Source organism: Rhinoraja longicauda, chromosome 28 (assembly GCF_053455715.1).
Source record: "Rhinoraja longicauda isolate Sanriku21f chromosome 28, sRhiLon1.1, whole genome shotgun sequence".
NCBI lineage: Eukaryota > Metazoa > Chordata > Chondrichthyes > Rajiformes > Arhynchobatidae > Rhinoraja > Rhinoraja longicauda.
Window position 1 is genome coordinate 27869121 of NC_135980.1, and position 25216 is coordinate 27894336.

Consider the following 25216-nt stretch of genomic DNA (forward strand, 5'->3'; position numbering starts at 1 on the left):
GACATCTACTACTAACCTCAGCCACTACAAACTTTAAAATAATGGTAGGTGTCTTTGGTCGCAATTTTTTTTGCATATATATGTATCTGTGTGTTTTGCATTTATGGGCCTGTTAAGCTGTTGCAAGTAAGAATTTCATTGTTCCGTTGTCAGTACATATGACAATTAAACCGCTCTCGATTGTTGATGTCCTTCTGCTATCTGTATGGCCATTGGAAGGATGTGATGGATCCTTTGTCAGGGTGTCCTTTTGCCTGCCTGGGTGCAGCTCCAACAACACAGAATAAATTAGCCACTTGATCAAGTGCATGGTGTGTACCATTGACAATTTCTATAGCCAAGGAGAACTAAAGTGGCAGGCACATAGGCACACCTCGATCTGCAGTTTCTGCTTCAAGTTGTTATTATTTCTGGTTTGGGAAATATATTATCCCTTCTTCATTAAATTACAATGGAGGGAGTTAACTACATCGTTGAGGTGTTTTGGTAAATCTGCAGCAGGCTCCTGTGTCTGGGTAGATTGGACATAGTGGGCTGATTTAAATTATTGTTGTGCATTGAACAATAATAAGAAATTGGAAAATATGTGAGGAAGTTGTGTGCAAAGGAGAGGAATTAGGCACATGGAAATACTGCAAACCAGGAGGGAAAACTAATTTAAGACATTTAACTGTCAAGATAATTTCTTAATGCTTTTATCTTTCTTTACAGAAAAAAACATGTTTGTTTATAAAATAAAGCGAGCTAAAGCAACCTTAAACTATACAATATATATTAAATGAGAATGATTGAATGCCTATTTTTCTTTTCATATCTTCCAACCAGCACAGATGTAGTCTGCATTTAGCGAGATGCCTGTGTGGCGCAAACTTTTTTTTAGATCTGCAGATTATAAATCAAGTACCATGGAGAATTAAACTTCTTAAGGCGAATTTGGAAGAAATGTGTAATAGTACCTGGATGTAAAATGAATTTCGTCTCTGCGTAGGAAAGGAGATGTTTTCGAAATGTATGGATTTAAAAGTGAAAACTCTGTATTACAGAGAGGTGGTGGGACATGTCTGCAGTCAATGACATTTTCTCCAGGGGTATGATTGTTATTGTTATTGTTTTCGTTTTTCTCTCTCTCTCCCCATACATGGTTTCGTATCCTAATCTGATAATGACTTTGCCAACTGCTCTCTTATTGACAGCTTCCCTCCCTCAGACTGTTCGCAGTTCCTCCGGCGGCGCCAAAATTTAAAAATCGCGCCCGTTGCTGAAGGAACCGCCGCCCGGAGGCGGGGCGGCACGTGACTGACAGATAACCGTTAGCCACTGGGCCAATCGGCTCTGTTGGCGGGCAACAGGAGCGGCGCCCTGCCCCCGGACAAAGGGCGCTGGCGTTTGTAGTCCACAAGCTATTGAACCTTTCCACACAATGTATTAAAGAATATACCGTAACGAACAAATGCACTTGGTATTGCTTTATTTATAAATCTACCACCGTGCACTTGTGGTGGAGGAAACCGATTGCTCACCCCCTGATGAAATGTTTATAAAGGCGGGATGTGTCGGACTACAAGTCCCGGCAGGCATTGTGTTTCCTTCGGCGAGGCCCACATGAGAACGGCGCCATTTTCTAGTTCATTGAATAAAAGGAGTTTAGTGGCGGTGCGAGTTGCTGACCGGTACGCGTCCGAGCTTATAATTAAATAGGTAAATACCGGTGATCTGTAAGGGGGAAGGAAAAAAAATATTTTGCCATGTCAGCTACTCCGGCACAGAAACCGTCCCGGGCCAGTGCGGCCCAAACGCCTCTGAGCCCGAATCGGATCACTCGCATTCAGGAAAAAGAGGAGCTGAAGAATCTCAATGACCGCCTGGCTACCTACATCGACAAAGTGCGCTCGCTGGAGTGCGAGAATAGCGTGCTGCAGCTGAAAATCTCCGAGAAGGAAGAGGTAACAACCAGGGAGTTGACCGGCATTAAGTCCATCTATGAGGCGGAGTTGGCGGACGCCCGGAGGTTGCTGGACGAGACGGCCCGCGAAAAGGCGAAGTTGCAGATTGATTTGGGCAAGACCAGAACAGAACTGGATGAGCTGACCAAAAAGTAAAGTACTTTGTTCATTGTCAAGTGGGCTGACAGCTTGTACAATTAATCCACGTGTGTATTTTAAAAAGATATACATCTTTGCTGTATTTAGACTAGATAGTACGGTGAGTGGGGTGGATCATGACCAACTTTAAGTGTATAGTTGTTTAATTCCCTGTGCATTTTTCGAGGACTCTCCCCCATTTTTACCTGTTTCCAATTATTTTAAGAATGAGCGGCCCCTTTTTGCCTTAAAAGAAACGCTGTTGACATTATTGGTTTAACATGTCATCCTAACTAAATTCACTCATCAAAGTTTTCCCCCAATCCGGTAGCAATGTTTTACCAGTTGTGGTATAGTTTGCAACACTTTACGCAAGTGTTTGTTGATCTGCTTTTATCTGCTTGGTTAAGTGTGTAATGTTTTTATTTTCTCGTATCTGTGTACCGTGAATCGAGTGACAGATTTGGCTAGTTGCCCTTAATGCTTGATTGCAATTTCTCCATTAGACAATTATCTATGTTACTTAGTACTTTTGTTGGTGATTATCTAACTAGGTTTCCTGCCTTTAGCCATAGCTTTAATTTCGTCTCTTGAAGTTACGGATCGGCACGACGAGCGGCGATATTATTCGGACGTAGAGATTTCCACAGAATTCCCTCTCCCATTCACAGCCGCCTTAAGTAGCTGATCTTTAGCCCTGTGTCGTCCTAACAGGGAACATTGAGTTTTCCAGCTACCTGCCGGTTGCCTCTGCGTGTAATATTATTTCTTAAGTATCCATGAGAACATAATACGAATGGCCACTTGCAAATCTTTCTGCGATACTGATCATGCATGGTTAAAAGTTCACTGAAAAGTCAAGCGTGCAACACTGAAACGTGAATATCTTTTCTGTCATTTAATATTTTGTGGTGAGGTATCTATCACACAGACACTCGAATATTTTACCATGAAGAAAAATATTTCTAGGATGCAACAGTATTACAATGAACGCTTGTTTTTATGATGGTAAGCGATGAAACCATGCCTGTTATTACGCTGGATTCAGGACTTGTAAAGTGGTCACTTTGTCATGCAGATGTCTAAGCATTTCAATTTGATGTTTTTTTTAATGCATCTGGTCGGTACTTGGGCTGCAATGAAGGAGTGCCTTTTGCTACAAAGCCTGTAAAATGGGGGGGGGGGGTCCAAAGGCTAGTTGTTTTTTGGTTCATGGATATTTACCCTCGTGAATTACTGATTTCAAATGTTTAGAGGACAAGCAGAAATTTTCTGCCTATTAGTGTATGAGGTGATGTGTTGAATTCTGGTCTTACATGTATAATTGGCTTCAACTGAAGTTGATTCCCCAAGCAAATTAGTGTTTTGCTTCTGAACACGTGGAATTGATTTTTGGCTTGGTGTATTTTTTCTCCTTGTCGTTTGTGGTGTTAGGATAAGTCAACAATTTTAAACAATCATTTTCTCTGGCTATTCTAATATTCGGATTTGTTGTAGCCAAGGTGATCCACGGTCAAATGGGATATCCAAATCTTCACAGTGCTTTTAAGAGAACGCATAACCAAAAAGACCTGTAGTTTGGTTGAATGTCATGGGTTTTGGCTAAGTGGTGTTTTTGCAAATATTTCAAAAAGCTTTACTTCACAGGATTGGCGACATGTCTGCCCTATTAAAGAAACATTAAGAGGCGGACTCTCAGGGTGTGGCTAGAAACTCGAAATTAACAAAAGCTGAATTTAGTCGCGTTGGCAAAGAGAACAAAATATATGGTCTATTCTGCATGGTGATCCACGGATTACTTTAAACTTTTGGGCTGTAACTTCGGGATTTTATTCCTGTAAATTCCTGCAGTTACATTGCTAAAAATGTAACTTATGTTCCAATGGCAGGTGCATTTAAAATTCCTCCTTTAGAAAATAGAAATTTGGATTGGTGAAATTTAGACAAATATTGGCGTTTTGTGCGGAAACCCAAATATTTGTCTATCCTCCAATGGTACTGTAATCCGCGAGGAGGCCTGAATGCACTTGGAAGGATAAATGTCATAAGGTGTTATGCGCAAACGATTTTACCTTGTATTTCTAATCAATATTTTTGGGCGTTAAACCCTGTGCGATTTCATTTTTTATAGAACGATTTAATTGTATTTGTCTTATACATGGAATAAGACTTTATGAAGGTATAGCTCCTTCGTTGCAGTGGCTATTGGTGGGGTTTGTGGAATCTGCTTCGGTGGGTTATTACTCAAAATGGCGATATAATTTCATTTCCATTGTTGAGGCACATGCATCTGTTCTGCTCGAAGGAGCTATGGATTTTAATTTCACCATATGATAATACCATTCACATTTGGAGATAGAGCGGTTGTTTTATTGTCAAATGTAGTTAAAACTGTTTCTATGGCTCTTTTGGCCACCCAGACGCATCCCTTCATTTCGCAGAACCAGGCTGGGGCTCGATCTTAATGTGTATCGTCGACGCCTTATCCTTTGTGCTCCTGATCTGACGCTGAATAACGATTGATCCCACCCAAAATTTACGCGCTGGATTGAACAATGGACAACTCGGGTTCACGACTTAAACTGTCTGTACACTCGGTTTTATCGAGACCAGTTTGAGTCAAATTTACGGAACCTTACTCGAGTTCCATCAAAAAGCTGTATGCTGGTTTTGCGTTCGATCACGACGATGTTTTTAGAAAAATCAAATTGCCGCGCCCATCGATCGGGATTTTAATTTTATTTTGAAATGGGAATGCAAGACTCAATTGGTAAGGCGAGATGGAAAATCAGTTTGTCAGAATAATAACTTCATACGTGGCATAGTTTCTTTAAAACGTCCGCCTTGCATTTCGAAAAGACCCCACCGTACATATGAAACCCATTTCCTTTTGAATACCCATTTTTTATGCCATCTGTGCTTTGACTGGTGTGTGGTTATGATGTCAGGGAGATCACGCTATTTCAGGAAGCGACGTGAAAAGCGGTTCAGCCTTGCTTTTTCTGATTTGGTAGGTGGGGTGCGATGGAAGAACCTGTACAAAATGTTAGTGCTTGATCGTCAGAATACTATTGTGCTCAGAGTAACAAGTTTTAAAGAAAATTAGGGTTGCATCTGTTAACTGCGCTTCGAACCCGAATTGCAATGCAGAGCACGTTCGATTGGTTGGAGCTGTTCCACATGTTTTTTGAGTTACGAGCTTTAGAGGATCAGCCAATAAACAGATGGATTCACTTTCCTGCCGTTGGTTTCTTCCAAAGGGAGGGTACTGATCTGCGAGTAGTGATGAGACTGGATAGTTTGAACGAGAAGGGAGGGAACTCTTACTGGTGTCTGGTATATAAATTTCAGCTCAATTTGGCTCGTCATTAGGTTACCAGATTTGGGTGCAAGTTGCTGTACTCTCACTGCGTGCTCTAGATTTAGCCCTCAAAGGTGGTGATTTGTTTTTATCGGTGTTGAAAAACGGGGTTTTGAGAAATGCAAGTTCAGAAGGTTTTGTTAAACATATCCTTTTTATTGGAAATGAAGGATCTGCAAAACATGTCTATAATCCACTTGAAATAAAAGATTTTGGGTGCATTTAATTAAGCTGGTATATATCTATAATGACAATCTAAGCAAAGCTAGCAATGGTGTCTGTTTTGGCACAATGCCTAGCACTAAGTTTGTTCTAAACCTGTTAAACTCCACTGGTGACCCTAAACTAAATTGGTATTGAAGTTTCTCAAGAGCTAAATATTTGATCTCCTTAATATGTACAAATACACAAGGTGAGCCATGCAAATGTAGAAAAGGAAGTAAAAATAGAATACTTGTGGATACTTTTTAAAATTATTTCATAAGTGGGTGTAGATTTTTAATAAAAACACAAAGCAGGTGGAAATATGCTGCCTAACATTGGGTTTTTATCGCATAAGAATACATGAGCAGGAGTAGCCGCTTAAGTCTCCCTCAGACTAGGTGAATTTGAAAATAAGGAGACTAAAATTGACTCCCGATGTGACCTCGCCAAAATCCTATGTAATTGTAACAGTACTTTCCACTTTTTAAACACTATCTTTTATCCTATTGAAAACCAATTCTTAACCATTTATCTCCAATGAGTTCAGGTCTATAATCCTTTGTCACAGGAATGTTTTTTTGCAATAATGAATTATTAAGATGGCACCCAGTATTACTTGGAAGGTTGTTTTGGACGCCTGAGTGAGATGTGGGGCCGTCAAAATCCCAGTAATTTGTCTGCTCTCCAGCAGCCTTTATTTTTATTAACTTGAGAGTCAAGAAAACTTGATTGCCAAAGAAGTTAGCCTGATTGGAAAATGTTGATACAAGATATTAACAAAGCCGATATTTTGGGTTCGTCCCTAAAAGCCTACCGTGAATTACAGTCCACCGCTTTGAATGAATGAACATTGTGGGGGGGGGGGGGTCCATCTTTCTAACCCATGTCAATAATGTTTCAGATTATGGTATCATGAGGTTTGATGGTAATGTTTTCAGTCGGTGCCCTTTGACTAGAAATTGATCTGTAATGTTTACTAATTTGATTTCTCCTCTTGTGCTCTATTTCTTATTAGATCCACCACACACCTACTTATCCCATCATGCATTGCCTAACCTGTGTGTGTGTGTGTATATATATATACTCTACATGTAAGCATTTGGGAGTCTGGTTTGATGCATTTGCTGGCTCGTTAACACTTGTGTCTCCATTTTGCAAATCCTATCTAAAGATTCTCCATCCAGGCCACCAGTAGTGTTTTTAAAAACAACATTTAAAATCTAGTCTGCAGTAAAATCTAAGATTATGGCAGATCCTCTACTTTAGTGCCACGTTCCAGCCTATCTCCCTATGTTCTTTGATTTCCTTGAATCGACAATCTCAGATCTGAATGAACACTGACTGATACGGCAAAACCCTCACAAAAGGAATTTGAAAGGTTCATTGTCCTTTTAGTAAAACTTCTCATCTCAGTCCTAAATTGTCTACCTGATCAACAGCTGTATCCCTTAATCGTCCCCCCTCGTCAGGGAGGATAAAATGTCTTCACTGCAACTGGTCTATTCAAGGCCAGCAATTTTTGTATTGCTTTATTGGTATTGAAAACAATGATATACCTTTCTCAGAGAATAGTCTCAGTCTACTTGTGCTTTGTTAAATCCAGCTATTGCCTATTATCAAACAATTGTTTTCTTCCTTCTTCCGTCTTGGGGTAAGGAGACCAAAACTACTTGCTACCGGTGCCATCTCATCTGAACAATTGTGGTCAATTCATATCATATCATATCATATATATACAGCCGGAAACAGGTCTTTTCGGCCCTCCAAGTCCGTGCCGCCCAGCGATCCCCGTACATTAACACTATCCTACACCCACTAGGGACAATTTTTACATTTACCCAGCCAATTAACCTACAAACCTGTACGTCTTTGGAGTGTGGGAGGAAACCGAAGATCTCGGAGAAAACCCACGCAGGTCACGGGGAGAACGTACAAACTCCTTACAGTGCAGCACCCGTCAAATTCAAAGTCTTTTTTTTCTCCTTCATTATTGCTTGGTGCACTCGCATGTTATATTTCATTTGCTACGTTGTTGCCCATGAATTGTCTGTGTCCATATGCCCTCAAGCTTCCATTTTTCTCTGTACTTGCATTTCACTTAGTTCAATATTGTCAATAAACCTGGAAATGTGACAATTGATCCGATCATACATGTAATCTGGAAGGCTATCATAGAAAACATAGAAAATAGGTGCAGGAGTAGGCCATTCGGCCCTTCAAGCCTGCACCGCCATTCAATATGATCATGGCTGATCATCCAACTCAGTATCCTGTACCTGCCTTCTCTCCATACCCCCTAATCCCTTTAGAGACAAGGGCCACATCTAACTCCCTCTTAAATATAGCCAATGAACTGGCCTCAACTACCTTCTGTGGCAGAGAATTCCACAGATTCACCACTCTCTGTGTGAAAAAAAAACGTTCTCATCTCGGTCCTAAAAGACTTCCCCCTTATCCTTAAACTGTGACCCCTTGTTCTGGACTTCCCCAAACATCGGGAACAATCTTCCTGCATCTAGCCTGTCCAACCCCTTAAGAATTTTGTAAGTTTCTATAAGATCCCCCATCAATCTTCTAAATTCCAGCGAGTACAAGCCGAGTCTATCCAGTCTTTCTTCATATGAAAGTCCTGCCATCCCAGGAATCAATCTGGTGAACCTTCTCTGTACTCCCTCTATGGCAAGAATTTCTTTCCTCAGATTAGGAGACCAAAACTGTACGCAATACTCCAGGTGTGGTCCTTTAAACTCTTTGTATTATATTGCTCCTCCTTGTACTTTAGCTTAGAGATGCAGCATGGAATCAGGCCCTTCAGCCCACTGATCAGCGATCCCTGCACATTAACACTCCTACACACACTAGGGACAATTTAAATTTATATCAAGCCAATTAACCTACAAACCTGTACGTGTTTGGAGTGTGGGAGGAAACCAAATGTCTCGCAGAAACCCCACGCGGTCATGGGGAGAACGTACAAACTCCGTACAGACAGCACCTGTAGTTGGGATCGAACCCGGGTCTCTGGCACTGTAAGGCAGCAATTCTACCTCTTGCACCCATGCAGAACTCACTGACTTTATACACTTCACCTCCAATTTCCACCCTGCCCTTAAATATACCTGGACTATCTCTGACATCTCCCTCCCGTTTCTGGACCTCACCATCTCCATCACAGGAGAAAAACTAGTGACGGACATTTATTACAAGCCCACCGACTCGCACAGCTATCTGGACTACACTTCTTCCCACCCGGTCCCCTGCAAAAAGTCTATCCCCTACTCCCAATTCCTCCGTCTACGCCGCATCTGCGCCCGGGATGAGGTGTTTCAGACTAGGGCTTCCGAGATGTCCTCGTTTTTCAGATGTCCCCTCCTCCATTATAGATGAGGCTCTCACTAGGGTCTCTTCTACATCCCGCAGCTCCGCTCTTGCTCCCCATCCCCCCACTCGCAACAAGGACAGGATCCCCCTCGTTCTCACCTTCCACCCCACCAGCCAGCGGATCCAACATATCATCCACCAACATTTCCGTCACCTACAACAGGACCCCACCACTGGCCATATCTTCCCATCCCCTCCCCTCTCTGCGTTCCGCAGAGACCGTTCCCTCCGCAACTCCCTGGTCCACTCGTCCCTTCCTACCCAAACCACCCTAACCCCGGGCACTTTCCCTTGCAACCGCACGAGATGCAACACCTGTCCCTTTACCTCCCCCCTCAACTCCATCAAAGGACCCAAACATTCTTTCCAGGTGAGACAGAGGTTCACCTGCACCTCCTCCAACCTCATCTATTGCATCCGCTGCTCTAGATGTCAACTTATCTATATCGGCGAAACCAAGCGCAGGCTCGGCGATCGCTTCGCTGAACACCTGCGCTCGGTCCGCATTAACGCAACTGATCTCCCGGTGGCCCAGCACTTTAACTCCCCCTCCCATTCCCAGTCTGACCTCTCTGTCATGGGCCTCCTCCAGTGCCATAGTGAGGCCCGCCGGAAATTGGAGGAGCAGCACCTCATATTTCGCCTGGGCAGTTTGCAGCCCGGTGGTATGAACGTCGACTTCTCCAACTTCAGATAGCTCCTCTGTCCCTACCTTCCCCTCCTCCTTCCCAGAGCTCCCTCTATCTTCCTGTCTCCACCTATATCCTTCCTTTGTCCCACCCCCGACATCAGTCTGAAGAAGGGTCTCGACCCGAAACGTCACCCATTCCTTCTCTCCCGTGATGCTGCCTGACCTGCTGAGTTACTCCAGCATTTTGTGAATAAATCGATTTGTACCAGCATCTGCAGTTATTTTCTTATAATTCTACTGCTGTGTCGCCCTAAGCGTCCTGCCCAAATCTTATTAATTTCAGTTATTTTAATTTTCATTGGCTATGTTGCCTGTCAATTCAGCATTCTCAAAATTTGTCTGACTATTCACTGCTTCCATATTTTGTCCTCTACAGTTTAAAATTGATGTCCCATCGCCATAAACCTCCTGGTGGCTCAGCACTTCAACTCCCCCTCCCATTCCCAATCCGACCTTCCTGTCCTGGGCCTCCTCCATTGTCAGAGTGCGGCCTAACACAAATTGGAGGAACAGCACCTCATTTTTCGCTTGGGTACTTTACACCCCAGCGGTATGAACATGGACTTCTCTAACTTCAGATAGCCCTTGCTTTCTTGCTCTCCATCCCCTTCCCAGTTCTCCCACTAGTCTTATTGTCTCTGACTACATTCTATCTTTGTCCCGTCCCCTCCCCTGACATCAGTCTGAAGAAGGGTCTCGACCCAAAAAGTCACCTTTTCCTTCTCGCCATAGATCCTGCCTGTCCCGTTGAGTTACTCCAACATTTTGTTTACCATAAACCAATGTTGTAGGAAGGAACTGCAGATGCTGGTTTAAACTGAAGATAGACACAAAATGCTGGAGTAACTCAGTGGGACAGGCAGCATCTGTGGATAGAAGGAATGGGTGATGTTTCGGGTCGAGACCCTTCAGTATCTCGAACCGAAAAGTCACCCATTCCTTCTATCCAAAGATGCTGCCTGTCCTGCTGAGTTACACCAGCATTTTGTGTCCATCTTCACCATAAACCTATGTTCTGGTTATGAATAAGGATATACGTTGTGATCTTGGTATTGTTCAGTACAGGATGGACATGAGGGAGTGGGGGGAGGGGGGAGAGCGAAGTTTTGTTGGAACTTCTGATTCTTTGGCAATTTTTCATTTATGAAGTTTAGATTAACCAGCATTGCAGTTCCAGTTAGGGAAACGTGACTTGCATGACCCCTACTGGAAGAAACCAGTCTAACACCAATTACTTTTTTCACCGATCTGGCCTAATTGATGAATTTCTTTACTGATCATTTGGAGAATTTGTAATTATTTCATTATGATTGCATCTTTCTTTCTGAAAATATTGAGATGATTTAAATATTTCTGTAAAGTTCAACTTGTGTACAATAGTTAAAAATTGCACATCTTAATCGGTTGGAATTTTTGTACTCATTAAAAACTGAATGGGTTGCTATTGCATTAACAAGCATTGCTTCTGTATAGATGGTTGAAATTTGCATAAACCCAATTTTTATGTGAATCTAGATTAAAATTGGAGTGTTTACATGCATTCATTTTAAGAATAAAATGCTGCCTTCTATTTGTGACCAATATTTTCAGTATTTAAGACTGGTTGTAATTACATTGATTGAAATTTGTTTGTTTTCCTTCAGTTACAAGAAGAAAGATAGTGACCTGATATCGGCTCTTGCTCGGTTGAAAGATTTACAATTGACCTATCACAAAAATGAAGCTGCACTTAACTCTGCTCTTAGTGAAAATAATCGTTTGGAAGCAGAGATGGAAGACTTGCAGTCACAGCTTGCTAAGGTAAAGTGATATGGTTGAGTGCTTCCCTATTTACAAAAGATGGGTGTCATCTGCAAATAGTTTTCATCTATATATGCTTGTTAGACATGTAGTGGTGAACGTTAGTTTGGTTGTATAAAGAGCTCAACCGTTCCATGTTATCCCCCATTAAATAATATTGCTGGAGTGCACCAATCTCCTCGTACTCTATTTTTTTCCTTTTCAAATCTAATAAGTGTACTTAAGAGTGATGAAAAACAAATTTAAGTCTGGTTAAAGTCTCGCATTGACTTTCCAGTGTGGCATCTTGGATGATTGAAAGAGCACAGTACAATTATATTTTTCTCCAACTTGTTTTGGAATACCCTTTATCATATTTGAAGTTAATTGCATGATATAATAATCGCATCGGGAATTTATTTTGTACACATTTAACAGTACCCTTATTTTTCTTGTATTTTAATGTAGGCAGAAAGCTCTCTGGCTGCTGCCAAAAAACAATTGGAAGGAGAGACGCTGATGCGAGTTGATCTGGAGAATCAGTGTCAGAGCCTGAAGGAGGAACTAGCATTCAGGAAAAATGTGTTTGAAGAGGTATGATTATTTGGGTTGTTTTATTAATTGCTAATACGATAACATTTTCCAAAATATCAAATATTGCATTCTGCAAATCTACAGTATTACCAAGTAAATTCACCCTTATGAGAGTCGGAAGCTGTTCCTTCCATGTTAGAACTTGCATATCGTGCAGTAGAAATCAGTCTTATTTTTCCAATATCCTGAAATTTCAATACCCCATGACTGGTTAGCACACGACAAAATCTTTTCACTGTACATCGGTACACATGACAATAAATAAACTAACAGGTTGAAAGATTTTGATTTGGTCTACTACTGCAAAAATAAAGCTGCACTTAAAAGCCAATATGGAAGCAGAAATGGACGACTTGGAAGCTTACATTTTTCCTTGCGTTGAGCCACTGAACAGCATTTGCTGTCCCTTCTAACCAATGTGTTTTCACCTATTGAATATCAATTCAACTAAATTCCTTGGTGCAGTAAAACTCAGTTAATCTAATATATTGGGTAATAATGCTCTAACACTCTTTAATCTGATGTTAAACAGTAGTAGAATAATAGATTTTGTAGTCGCCTAGATAAATATAAAGGGAATGTGCCCAGAGAACCAGCTGAGTTCATGGAGTGCGGCAACCAAGAGCCCAGAAAATGGATGGGGAGAGCTGTGATCATTATTTGGTGCCGGGTGATGAACCATCAAGTTTTCCAGTGGGTTATCAGAATTTGGCCAGAATTTGGCAGATTAGTAGCATGTGCAGTTGTAAAAATTAAAATTCCAATTGATCTCTTATTTTATATGCCCTTCAGTTCACATTGTATTGAGTATGAGCCCAGGCAATACTATCGTTAATCTTTTTAATGTAGGAAGTGCGTGAGACTAGGAAGAGACATGACCGTCGAATTGTGGAGGTGGATTCTGGGGGGCAAAGAATCGACTACGAATCCAAACTGGCAGATGCTCTTCATGACCTGCGAAAGCAGCATGAAGGTCAAGTGAAACAGTACAAAGATGACATGGAACACACTTTCCATGCCAAGGTAACAATATGTTGAAATGAAATTGAATGTTACAGTTGGACCATTGAACTCAAAACTACTTTATTTGCAAAAATTGTGTTATTTATAGGTTAGTTGTTAATTTTCTTTGTGCCTTTTCTTAAACTTTTATAGTTGGAGAATGCTAAATTAACATCTGATAGAAATGACAAAGCTATTGGAGCAGCACGGGAAGAGTTGCAGGAGGCATATCATAGGATTGAAAGTCTCAATTATCAACTTGGAGTCTTGCAGAAACAGGTAATCATTTTACCCACTTGCACTCTGATCATGTTTTGGCAAGGGGCGATGTTCATGGTAGTTAGAAAATCAAATGTTGTGTTTGTCATTTGGTTTATTCTGAAAAGATTTCATTTACTGCCCATCCCTCAGAAGGTAGTAGATTCTTCTGAATAATTTAACTGGCTTTAAATCCTATTCTAAGCACTCAGTTGTGCAATGATAAATTAAAGTATTGTGCATCCCAACCTGGACAATGTTCCCCTAAATATTTCACCCTATTCAAGGTCTCGTCTAATGCATTACCAGTGAATCTTACATATTTCTGTTGGCGGACTAATTGATCCATAATTACTTGTCTGTTTAATGCTATTTGAAGGCGAGCATTTTGTAGCAGTCTTGTGATAATTACATTCAGTATGGTGACTTTGTTTTCATGGCCCTAATCACCTTCCATTGTAGTCTGCTGCTTCTGAGGCCAGAGTTCGGGAGCTAGAAGATCTGCTTGCAAGTGACCGTGATAAGTTCCGTAAGATGCTGGAGGGAAAAGACCAGGAAATGGCTGAGCTGAGGGATCGCATGGAGATGCAGCTGCAGGAATACGAGGACCTCCTTGATGTCAAACTGGCCCTTGACATGGAAATTCAAGCCTATCGCAAACTTTTGGAAAGTGAAGAAGAAAGGTATGCTGCAGCTAAAATATGCTTGCTACTGTTCTTTAAATTGCACATCACTGATCTCATCTTATTTGGAAGTTTTTTTCTTCCCCTTGTAGTGTTTAAGTTTTTGTATTTATGATTTACTATATTAAAAAGCAGCTACTGGTTGTTTATAAAATAACTGAAATAAGCTGGTAAAGATGTGTTGAGGAAACTGGTGGAGGCAAGATCTGAAGAAGTGAGTTTAAGTAAGAATGTGTTCAAAAGAGCTCTGGTGTAATTTGGATGCAATCGAGAGGGCATGGGTGTGAGCAAGAGAAAATGGAATCAGAATGAAATGATTAGGTCAGTATTTGATTAGAAATGAAGTTTAAACAGGGTGGTGGGAAGATGAAAAGGTGTTTGGGAAGGATTTCAAAAATATGATGTCTAAACTGCTGAAGGTATTGCCATAATAAATGTCCAAGGATGGCACGAATTAGGGAAGTTGAGCCGAAGGCTGTTTCTATGTTCTATGACTGAAAAGCACAATAATCATTCAGAACAGGCTGCGCAACAGATACAACAGACTGTATCTTTACTTCTTGCTTACCCCCGCCTCCTCAGACTCCTCGATAAAGACTCAAACTTGCCCTCCACACAACACAGCTGCTCTGTTACATCTTTCCTTCCTTTAATTAGCTGCTCAATTAGCCAATTTGGATGTTCCAACCAATAAATGAGCCTCCTTTTTCAAAGCTCACTCTGACCTGAAATTGACTTCAATTGAAACTGAATTGATGTTTCAAGTTGAAGATCTGAGTTACCTTTATTGTCATTCAAAATAAATTGAACGGAAATCATTTGGTACGTAGCCACAATAGTACAGCGTAAAAGACACAAGACACACAATTTTAACACAAGCGTCCATCACAGTGACTCCTCCAGACACCCCCTCACTGATGGAAGGCAAGAACATTTCTTCTCTCTTCCCCCATGCTTCTCTCACGGACAGATAGTTCGACTTCTGCCGAGGCTCCCGACTCGCGCAGCCCCCGCAAGGAGATGGAATGTAATGGAGGTGTAGGTAGAGAATTTCAACGCTTTGGTATCTAGATAAGCACCTGAATTGCTTGAAAGCATAGATTATGAACCAGATGCTGATAAATGGGATTAGGGTAATGGGATTTGACATTTGGGTGGACATGTTGGGCTGAAGACTGTTTCTACACCCTGTCTCTGTGGTATGTTCTGTAGAATAAATTATTCCCAAGATTTGGCTGAATGCAAATGTTCCCATGATATATTTCATAGGGGTTGTCTTTGCTGTCGTGGTCAATATTCAGCCCTCCATCAATATGACTAACATAATTGGTCACAATCTAACTTTTGTTTGTTGGACTGTGAGCATCTTGGGTTGCCAATTTTCCTACATTACAACAATGACAATGCCTGCTTTGGTATAACCTAGGCCATAAAGGATATTGTATAGATAGATGCCAAGAAGAAAACTGCTAATTTATACAATTCATTTTTGTACCAAAAATCTTTGCTGCCAACATCACATGTTGACAAGCAGAAAGAGCCGCTTAGAAATTAGGGTTCATATCTTTCAAAAACATCTAATTTTAAACTTTATGTGGGTAAAATGTGATCCAGCCATATTTGGTTGCCACGGGTCATTATTAGCTCCTTGGACATGACAGTAGTAGTCAGGTAGCTGGCATTGCAAGAGTCACAACAAAAATAATTGGAGATGCAGGTAAAAGTAGTTAACAAAATTGGCAGACACTGGGAAAAATAACAAGAAGCTGACTAGTTGATTTGTGTTTCGAAAGGAGATTCATAAGGGCTTTGGAAGAAAATTCTTCTTAGTGTGGTCAGAAAGAATTGGTTTGCAATATATTGAAGGGTGGGTCTAGTGAGGACAATAAATGTTGTGACCCACCAGCAGAATCTCAGATACATTGAGTGGATTGAGGCTGGTCCCCAACTGGAATTGGCAGGAGGCAGAGAAAATGCATTATTTTTTTAATCAGAGTTGTGCTTTCCCAATCACATTGTCCCAACATGCTTTTACTAACATACTAAACCCAGGTTTTTAATGATAGAATGTGGAGGCAGTGATGTTAAGTTGCATCTTGTTTGTTTGGGTGTCTTTTATATTAATGGCAGTACATTAATGCATATCTTTACTCCATGGGAGGAGAGCACAAATGCAGATAAGTGGTATGTTTGTAACTTTCCAAGACTGTGCATGTGCTGGGAAAAAGGACCCCAAGACGATTGAAAAAGTACATATAAATAATACGATCCATTTGAGGAAGATGAATGCATTTAAAATGATTTGTTTTTGTTCATAGGTTGAAGCTGTCTCCGAGTCCTTCCACCAAGATTACTGTGTCCCGTGCTACATCTAGCAGCGCTGTTCATACATCTCGTTCCAAACGAAAGCGTGTAGAAATCGAAGAGCCCAGAGAAAGCAGTCAAGTGAAGGAAACACACTCAAGCGATGGTTTTATCAGTATTGAGCCAATTGATCTTGAGGGAAAATTTGTTTGTCTTAGCAATGATTCTGAGAAGGTGAGGACCCAGAAAATGTGCCTGCTTCGTTTTGTTCAATTTGTCTTCCTTTGAGTTGGCACCTGGCACAAAGTTTATTTGAATTGTGTAACAGCAACTGGAGTCTTGAATTTGTGACGATCTGTCTGAGGACTTGTGGCCATGTGAAAGCTGGAAGAGCCATTATCATATCTTTTGTCATTGGGTGTAAAGTTGTTTATTATTAGAGGGTGTTTTTATCATCTGAGCAAGCTCTTTAGAAAATGGCCTGATGGGTGTTCTCTATCTGGCTATTTATAATATACGTTATTGCCTTTGCCTGTAGGATCAGCCACTTGGAGGATGGCGACTGAAGAGGCAAATTGGAGATGGGGAGGAAATAGTCTACAAGTTCACTCCCAAATACACTCTGAAGGCTGGACAGAAAGTCAAAGTGAGTTACACATTGTGCATTACACATCCTGACTGATTCGCTGGGATTTATTGTCTCTTTTTACACTTGTCATTTTTGATCTGACATGTTTTGAAAATCAAAGTTGAGCTTTGGATGGACTTTAGAGAAAAGATTATAACTAGTGTTTGTTTTTAAGAGCCTCCAGCTTGTATCTCAGTACGTGGCCACTGTTACATATGCCATAGGGACAGTTTAAAAGGCTTCTGCAAGTTGAGTTAGATCTTGGCATTGTTAATTTTGAGCTGCTTTGGAGTGATAATGGCAACAATACCAAAGTAGGTTAACTGAATCTCTTTAGGAATTGTTTCAGCTGAACCTTTTGGCTGATGACAAATAATTGAAGCTGGGACTTGTGCTGGAGTTGGGGGGGTTTGGACAATGTTTGCTCATCTAACTGAGCGCATTACTTTTGCAGTTTGCTTAACTAATTATCTTGCTATTGGTGGTAATTTCATTGCCCAGTCACTGAATACCGAAGGGTCTTACAAATATGTCATGGCATGGCACAGAGTGAATGATCTTCTTTGCTGTACTTTTTTCTGCCTAGATTTGGAGTGCAGATGCCGGCAAAGCCCACAGCCCTCCTACTGACCTTCTGTGGAAGACTCAGAGTTGGGGCACCGGGGACGACATCAAGACTGTCCTTTTCAACTCTGATGGCGAGGTATGGCTTAAATTCACAGTATCTAACATTGGTAAATTGTGACGTGATCACAGTTTACAGAAACGTGTTTCCTGTTATAGGGAAGACATAGAATTTTAGGTTTTGCGGGAATAAATTATGTTTTAAAAAAGGGTAACATAGTCATTAGTTGCAACATCTATAACGCTTCCTTGGTTTACCTGTGTCAGTCACCTGACTGCTCCCAGCACCATCACAGCTGGTTTATCACATACCACACCATATAAAACTAATAGAATCATAGAGGTTCAACATGGAAACAGCCCACTGAGTCCATCCCAGATATCAGCTAGTCGTTTTCATTAACAATTTAATTTCATCTGATCCATTGGTTGTGGAATTGTTTGGCTCTGTTGTACAATGTTTTATTTGCATATTATGTAATCACTAGGTTGTAGCCCCATGGACAATCCTCATGTTTTTCACCAGAATTGTCAATGAACCTGGCTTTGATGGAAATGCTGGGATCAATGCATCTGCACAGGACTAGTTAGGAAATGTCTAGGTTTGTCCCAGTGTTGACTAGTTCAGCAGCCAAGTCCTTTGTGGTTTTATCAGTGAAGCCTTCAGGTTTTCTTCTGAAAGTATTATTGAATCGTATATGATCTTTGCCAAAATGGAAGTATTGTGCTCGTTTAGTATGCTTGTTTTACTGGCTATTTTAACAAACTGAATTTGAGTTTCCCCACCTACAATGGGGAGATTCAAATTTCTTATCATTTGTCTAATAACTTAACTTTAATCACTTGTGGAACTTCAATCCCAATGTCTCTTGAAGAACCTACAAGCTATATCAATATTAGGATGTGTAGGAAAGAACTGCAGATGCTGGTTTAAATTGAAGGTAGACAATGCTGGAGTAACTCAGCGGGACAGGCAACATCTCTGGAGAGAAGGAATGGGTGACGTTTTGGGTGGAGACCCTTCAGACTTGAGTCAACTTGTTTGAAATTCCTGCTTGCAGTTTGTCACTGAACACAGTGGAAGTATTTTTGCAATAAATCAGTCCAGAAAACCCAATGGAACATCGAGACCCTTCTTCAGACTTGAGTTTGAAGGAGGGTCTCGACCCAAAACGTCACCCATTCCTTCTCTCCAGAGATGCTGCCTGTCCCGCTGAGTTACTCCACCATTTTGTGTCTACCTTCAATATTAGGATGCCTGGGCCTGCTGTCTGCTGTTCCTTTAAATGTATCTTGTCTCCCAACCTATTTCTAAATATGATTTCTAATCTTCCCGTGGCTTGATTCAAAATGAAAATTCTATGGTTATATTCCATTGTGGTTTCCTGACTGATTTATTGCAAGAATACTTTCACTGTTCACAGTGACAAACTGCAAGTGGGAATTTCAAACAAGTTGCCAATCTAAATGGAACAGTAAAAGACATTTGTAGCTCTCGGTGTATGTCAGCTTGCATTGCAAAACTAGGGTACATATAATTAAATATTTTGGGGAATACAATCCATTTTCCTTTTAAGACTTTAAATACAATGCTGGAAATACCAATGCAGGTTGACATTTTGGGTTGATGGCCTTCATTTAAAACTGGCAAAAAAAGAGTGTTTTGTTATAAGTAGCTTGACTGTTAATGCGTATAATTAAGCGTCATTATTTTTAAAAACAGTGCTTGAAATGGTAGCATCTATGAACAGATGACTAGGATTTCAGTTTAATCTTTGTCAGAATAGATAAGACACATTGCTATCTTTTGAAAATTAAAGGAAGTTGAATTTATGTAGAATTGCAAATCACTGGTAAAGGCTTGGGGTTTATTGCATTTCATCACTGAAATGGCATGTGGTGGAAATCCTGTTTCCACATGGTATACCCATTTCTGATCTTGAGCCATAAAATGGCTCAAGTCATTGAGTTTTTAAGAATGAATGGATGTACCACCTACACTACTCTTGGCAATTATCTGCAAAAAATTATCATTAATTTTAAAATTACTTTAGAAATATTTTGGACACCAATGAATGTGTTTCTTAAACAGGAAGTTGCAGTGAGAAGTCTCCAAAAATCTTACCATGAAGAGTTGGAGGAGGAACCAGAGTATGGAGAGGAAGACCTTTTCCATCAACAGGTACAGTATGGATTCTTTGTTTTGGCATTAGTTTAATGCTTTACTTTCAGAAGTATTTATGAATGGTGCTTGTCTGAGGTTGGTCACTAACTTCAACAATCACATCCAGAGATGCTGCCGAAACTGGCCCTTTGGCCCAACTTATTCATGCCAGCCAAGATGCCCCATCTACTCTTTCCTAAGAGTAGATCAGTCTTTGCCTTCTCCCTTCTGGGTTCTCTACAAATTGCCTGAGAAATTGCCTGTACACACTTAATAAATTCCACCACTTGGCACTATGACGGTCCCAGTCTATACTGGGAAGGTTAAGATCCCCTACTAGGACAACCATGTTAGTTTTGTAGCCGCCCGCAATCTTGTGGCATAATTGTTCTAGCTCCTGTTGACTATTTGGAGCCTATAATACACCCAACAAGGTGTTCCCTTTATTTCTAAGTTCCACCATATTGCTTCACTGGACAACCATCAGTAATGTAATCTCCAACTACTGCCGTTACATTCTCTTTAATCGATAAAGCAACACCTGCTTCTTCTCCCTCCCCCCCCCCCAATCTCTATCTCTCCTGTAACACCTGTACCCTGGAACATTAATCTGCCAGCCCTGTCCGCCTCATAGCCAGCTTTCTGTAAAGGCTGCAACATCCCATCTGCACACCTTGAGTCCATCCTGCACACCCATCAAGCCTCTTGTATTAAGATAAATGTAATTCAATCCAACAGTCCTTCCCTGCCATGCTCCTGCCTATTTACACTGAACATTATCATCACCTTCGATATCAACTGCCAGCCTCTCACCTGCCCCCCCCCCCCCCCCCCCCAACTGCCTCCTGCCAATCTAGTTTAAGCACACTCGCGAAGCACAAGCAGACCTGCCTGCCAGAATATTGGTTCCCCTCCAGTTCAGGTGCAACCCATCCCTCGTACAGGGCACCATTGCCCCAGAAGAGATCCCAATGGTCAAAATCTTCAGCCATGTGCTCATCTGTGCATCTACCTTTTGCATGTCCCAACATGGCCACTCCCAATTGGCCGCCCCGCTGCACCTTGGCGGGAAATTTTGTCTGGATTAAAGGAGGTGCTGGACCACCATTTGCGGATAAGCGGTGGGGGACCGGTACATGAATTACTGGCTAGGCTTGAGAAATGATTTGAAATGGTTTTAAATGTTAGTTGTTTGTAATGGAAAAAAATGACCACTTTGTTTTATTTCAGGGTGACCCAAGGACCACATCTCGTCAATGTGCAGTGATGTGATCATCAAAAATGTACCTTTTTCTTCCCGGTGGAGGGATTATTTTATCCTGATTTACTTTGTCCAGGGCCACTGAGAAATATTTTTGTACGCGATATTTTCTTTAAACATTTGAGATCATTCAGTTTTAGTATTTTGATCCATTGTTTTATTTTGTAAACCGGAGTTCTGAAGGGGTTTTTAAAAGGTCATTTAACACCGCAAAGTGGTGGTCAAGAGACATTATCAATTTTATGTGGACAGGGAGGGAGACTATCAACAACTTATCCAAATGGCCTCAGTCTATATTAGTTGTGTATAGATTGAGATTTGGGTTCAGTATATCTAGGGCTTAGCCGTAGCACTGCATCACGCCCTGTGTTAATCAGAATTTGGTTATTCTGCAGTTTTTCAAACCCAAAGGGTTGTTGTAAAAACTCCACCAAATTGGTGTTCACCTCGTACCCAAACAAAATTATTGTTAGTGGTACGAAACTCCTTCATAACTGCAGGTGGAGCATTCTGAACTCCAATGCAGAAGTCTCAGGTGTTTTGAAGAAATGGGCTATAAAGATTTCTACTTTGATTCTGCCCTAAAATACTGTGTTTGGCTATTTTGTACAAAACTGCTGCATGCGATTGTAAAATTTGTGTAATGGAAAGGAGGCTAACCTTTTTGGGCGTTGCATTCATTGAACTGTCAATGGGAGACAAATTAATTTTAATTGGATGAATTACACAATCGTGCATTTATTGAATGGAATTGTAAATATTACATGAAAAACAGCAGAATATACCAAGCTATTTTAACAAAAGTTCATTCATCAGCGCTGCACATAATTTTTTTTGTTATTTTAAATTGTGTACTTAGTGTCAAAATCCCATTATTTAAGTTAGTATTTGGATTCCCACTTGCTAATGCAATTTGGGTATATTTACTGGCTGGTGTATCAATATTTTGGATGGTGGCTTATGGAAGTTTGATTTTTCTTTGTTGCTGATGGCTGTTTAGGACTAAACTGACGGTGATTTGTAGTAGAAGCTTGCTTGTTTTAGAGGCTTGTTTAGATTGACCTTTAGGTAAAAGTAACTGGGCTTGGGAACATGTTTTTGCAGCACTGGAACAGATTAAAATTGAACTTGAGGACAGTTTACCCAGCAGTTGCAGTAGCTGCCTTAATTTGCTCTGTTTAATTTCAGTTTTAATCATCTGACATCATTAGTCAACAATGTAAAATACTACCAAAAGGGATTTTCATATCATGGCACATTTCCCCTAAACCAGAGTGTTCCTTCGTAACTGAGGTTTTCAAAAAGAAATTACGTGGAAATCTCCAGCAATAAAACTATGCTAAAGAGATCTGCAGCCAACTCTTGAATATTCATTATTGTATCACTGTGTTAAATATGTGTTTTTGGAGTGGGGAGCAGTTAAAATAATAATCATGTTGCTTGTATTGCCCACCCCACCCCTTTTGATTTTATGTATCGTATATATGGTTAAATAACAAATTTTATGCTTCTATGCTTATGAGCTTTTAAAATTGTTTCTCAGATGATTTTTAAGTAAGTTGAACACCTAATAATAAGGAATATTGAGATTGAATAATGGAGTTCCTTTTGAATCCATAAGTTTTATTTGGTTAAGTTTCCTAAATTTGTCATTAATTAGAATTATGTAATGTGAAATTGCCCTCCAATAGAAGTGCTCAGACTATAGCCTGGGAAACAATGTTTAAAAATATACTTTTACTTTTATATTAAGCTTATTTGAACCATAGTGGATGGTCCTAAAAATCATGTGCACATTAACTGTTTTTAAATGATCAATTTACTGGTGAAATCATGATATACATTGCCGGGATTATTTTCCTTTGATCTTTTTAAAAGGTTGCATTACAAGGTTTCTGGTGTTTCCCTTGTAAAATCAAACACTTTCCACTGATTAAAAAGAAATCCACAAAGCAAATGTGAATTTCAGTTTTTAAAATTTTGGAGTTTTCATTAAAGCAAACCAAATCATTGCTCTCTTCCACTGGTGTATGTATGTCTACACCCAATCTCCCATCTGGTGCACCCTATAAAAGTGTTCCTAATAGCTTTCAACATATAATCAAACTAACATCAATGACTTGGGTAAGAAAGCTGCAGAAGAGCAAGGGAATTAAGATTCTAAAGGAACTGATTTGCCACTATTGAAAATGTAAAACCTGAACTTGCTACTAGTCCTTATTTGGAAATGATGTTGAATTACATAATTCAACTGTATGGCTAATTTAAAATTTTGAGCCAGGGAATAAAATAATGTGAACAAAGCCATTTCTGCCTGTAATTATCACATGACCAGATTATATGTAGCTGGCGATATAGTGATTTGTTGTGGAGGGGGTTTCATTTATACATTTGATACTACTACTTTGGCTTCACCATTTGCATCAGGACCTGACGCTGTTTCTGGAAAGAGGCACGAAAGTATGAACTACTTTCAATGATCTATTGCTCCATAGAAACACTGTACTGAACATAATCTATAAAATTATAATCTTTGTTTTAAAGATCTGAACAAACTTCATCTTGCCCGTGTAGTACAAATATTTTGATTGTCCATAAAAATACATTTGCATTTGATACCTATATTGAGTTGGAGAATGTAAACATTCTTGGATACGCTAAGAAGCTAGACACTATCACCGAGGTGTTTTGCTGTATGGAGATGACATGCCAAAAAGCAAATGTTCTGTAACTTGTAAACTTTTTATAACTGGAAATTTTATGAACATTCAATAAATATGGTTTTACATATTAAATTGGTTTAAAGCATGTTTGTTTTTCTTGCATGAGCTTCTATAAGCATGAATACCTGTGAAGTGTTAGCAAGGACTGTTGAGGTTATTTTGAAGGTAGCGGAATCAGTTTTTAGGTTGAACATCAACGCACTCAATTTTCACTTACTCCTTTCACTCCATTATAAGAGGGTTTTCTTAACTAGTAATAAGGAACTGCAGATTCTGGTTTACAAAAAAGACAAAGTGCTGGAGTAACTTAGGTCAGGCAGTATCTCTGGAGAACATGGATAGGCAACGTTTTGGGTCGGGATACACCTTCATGCCACTCTGTGCCAAAATGCCACATCTATGTTCTCTGGAGATGGAAACAAAATACTGGAGTAACTCAGCGGGACAGACTGCATCTCTGGAGAGAAGGAATAGGTGACGTTTTGGGTCAAGACCCTTCATATGCTGTCTGACCCACTGAGTTGCTCCAGCACCACGTAGATTTTTAAAAAACTTTGGCTTGGCATAGTGGTGTATCTCAACTTGGCTTAATGGTAGATCTCAACTCTTGGGAGTCAAAAGATTATTGAAGTCCAATTTGAGCATTTAATTTGAACTTTTAGTGCTGCCCTACAGTGATATTCTCATAAAGGATTGCATTAGAATATTTAATATTGATGGATGCAAAGTTGGAAATTGGGTCTCTGTGTCCTGTACTTTTCCTGTATTTATTTCACCATATGATAACTTGTATATTCCTGTTAGTACTTTAAGAAAATAACTGCAGATGCTGGTATAAATCGATTTATTCACAAAATGCTGGAGTAACTCAGCAGGTCAGGCAGCATCTCGGGAGAGAAGGAATGGGTGACGTTTCGGGTCGAGACCCTTCTTCAGACCCTGTTAGTACTTTGTTTGCATTTTAAAGTAATACCTTGGAATAGACCAAGCACGTGGCTGTAAAAATGTAAATGCAAATAAAATTTACTTTTTATACCAGGGAAAATTTCACCTTCATACTAGGGAATTCTTGCACTGAAATTTGGATTCCATGTAACAGTATAAATGACACGAGCATGGGAATTTTTGACTGGGTGGAAGTCAATACGTCATCCAAATTGTTCTTGTGATGCATTTACCTTTGGAATAATAGTTTTAGAGTTCTGCTTTTGGACATTGGTTTGTGTTTCATCTCTGGCACTTTATTTTTAGTGCAGACTTGGCACTGTCTTGACTTGAGGCTTGCATTAATGGGTTGAGACATTCCAGTTTTAAGAATGTTAACTGGAATTGGAGAACAACACTATTCTTTGGGACATATTAGAGTCATATAGCACCAAAATGCCTTTTTGATCCACCATGGACCAAGTAAATGTCTGAAGAAGGGTGCTGACCCAAAAGGCCACCCATCCTTTTTCTCCAAAAATGCTGTCTGACCC

The 25216-nt window shown here is 40.2% G+C and overlaps 1 protein-coding gene across 1 annotated transcript; it reads left to right on the forward strand.

Annotated features, from left to right (window-relative positions):
• Positions 1-1630: 1630 nt before the first annotated feature.
• lmnb2 (lamin B2) lies at positions 1631-23773 on the forward strand. The gene is made up of 11 exons (XM_078423603.1): positions 1631-2095; positions 11362-11518; positions 11966-12091; positions 12941-13114; positions 13247-13372; positions 13814-14034; positions 16353-16572; positions 16877-16984; positions 17553-17669; positions 19683-19772; positions 20985-23773. The coding sequence occupies exons 1-11, from the start codon at positions 1746-1748 to the stop codon at positions 21024-21026; spliced, it is 1731 nt and encodes a 576-aa protein (XP_078279729.1). The 5' UTR covers positions 1631-1745; the 3' UTR covers positions 21027-23773.
• The last annotated feature ends 1443 nt before the right edge of the window (positions 23774-25216 follow it).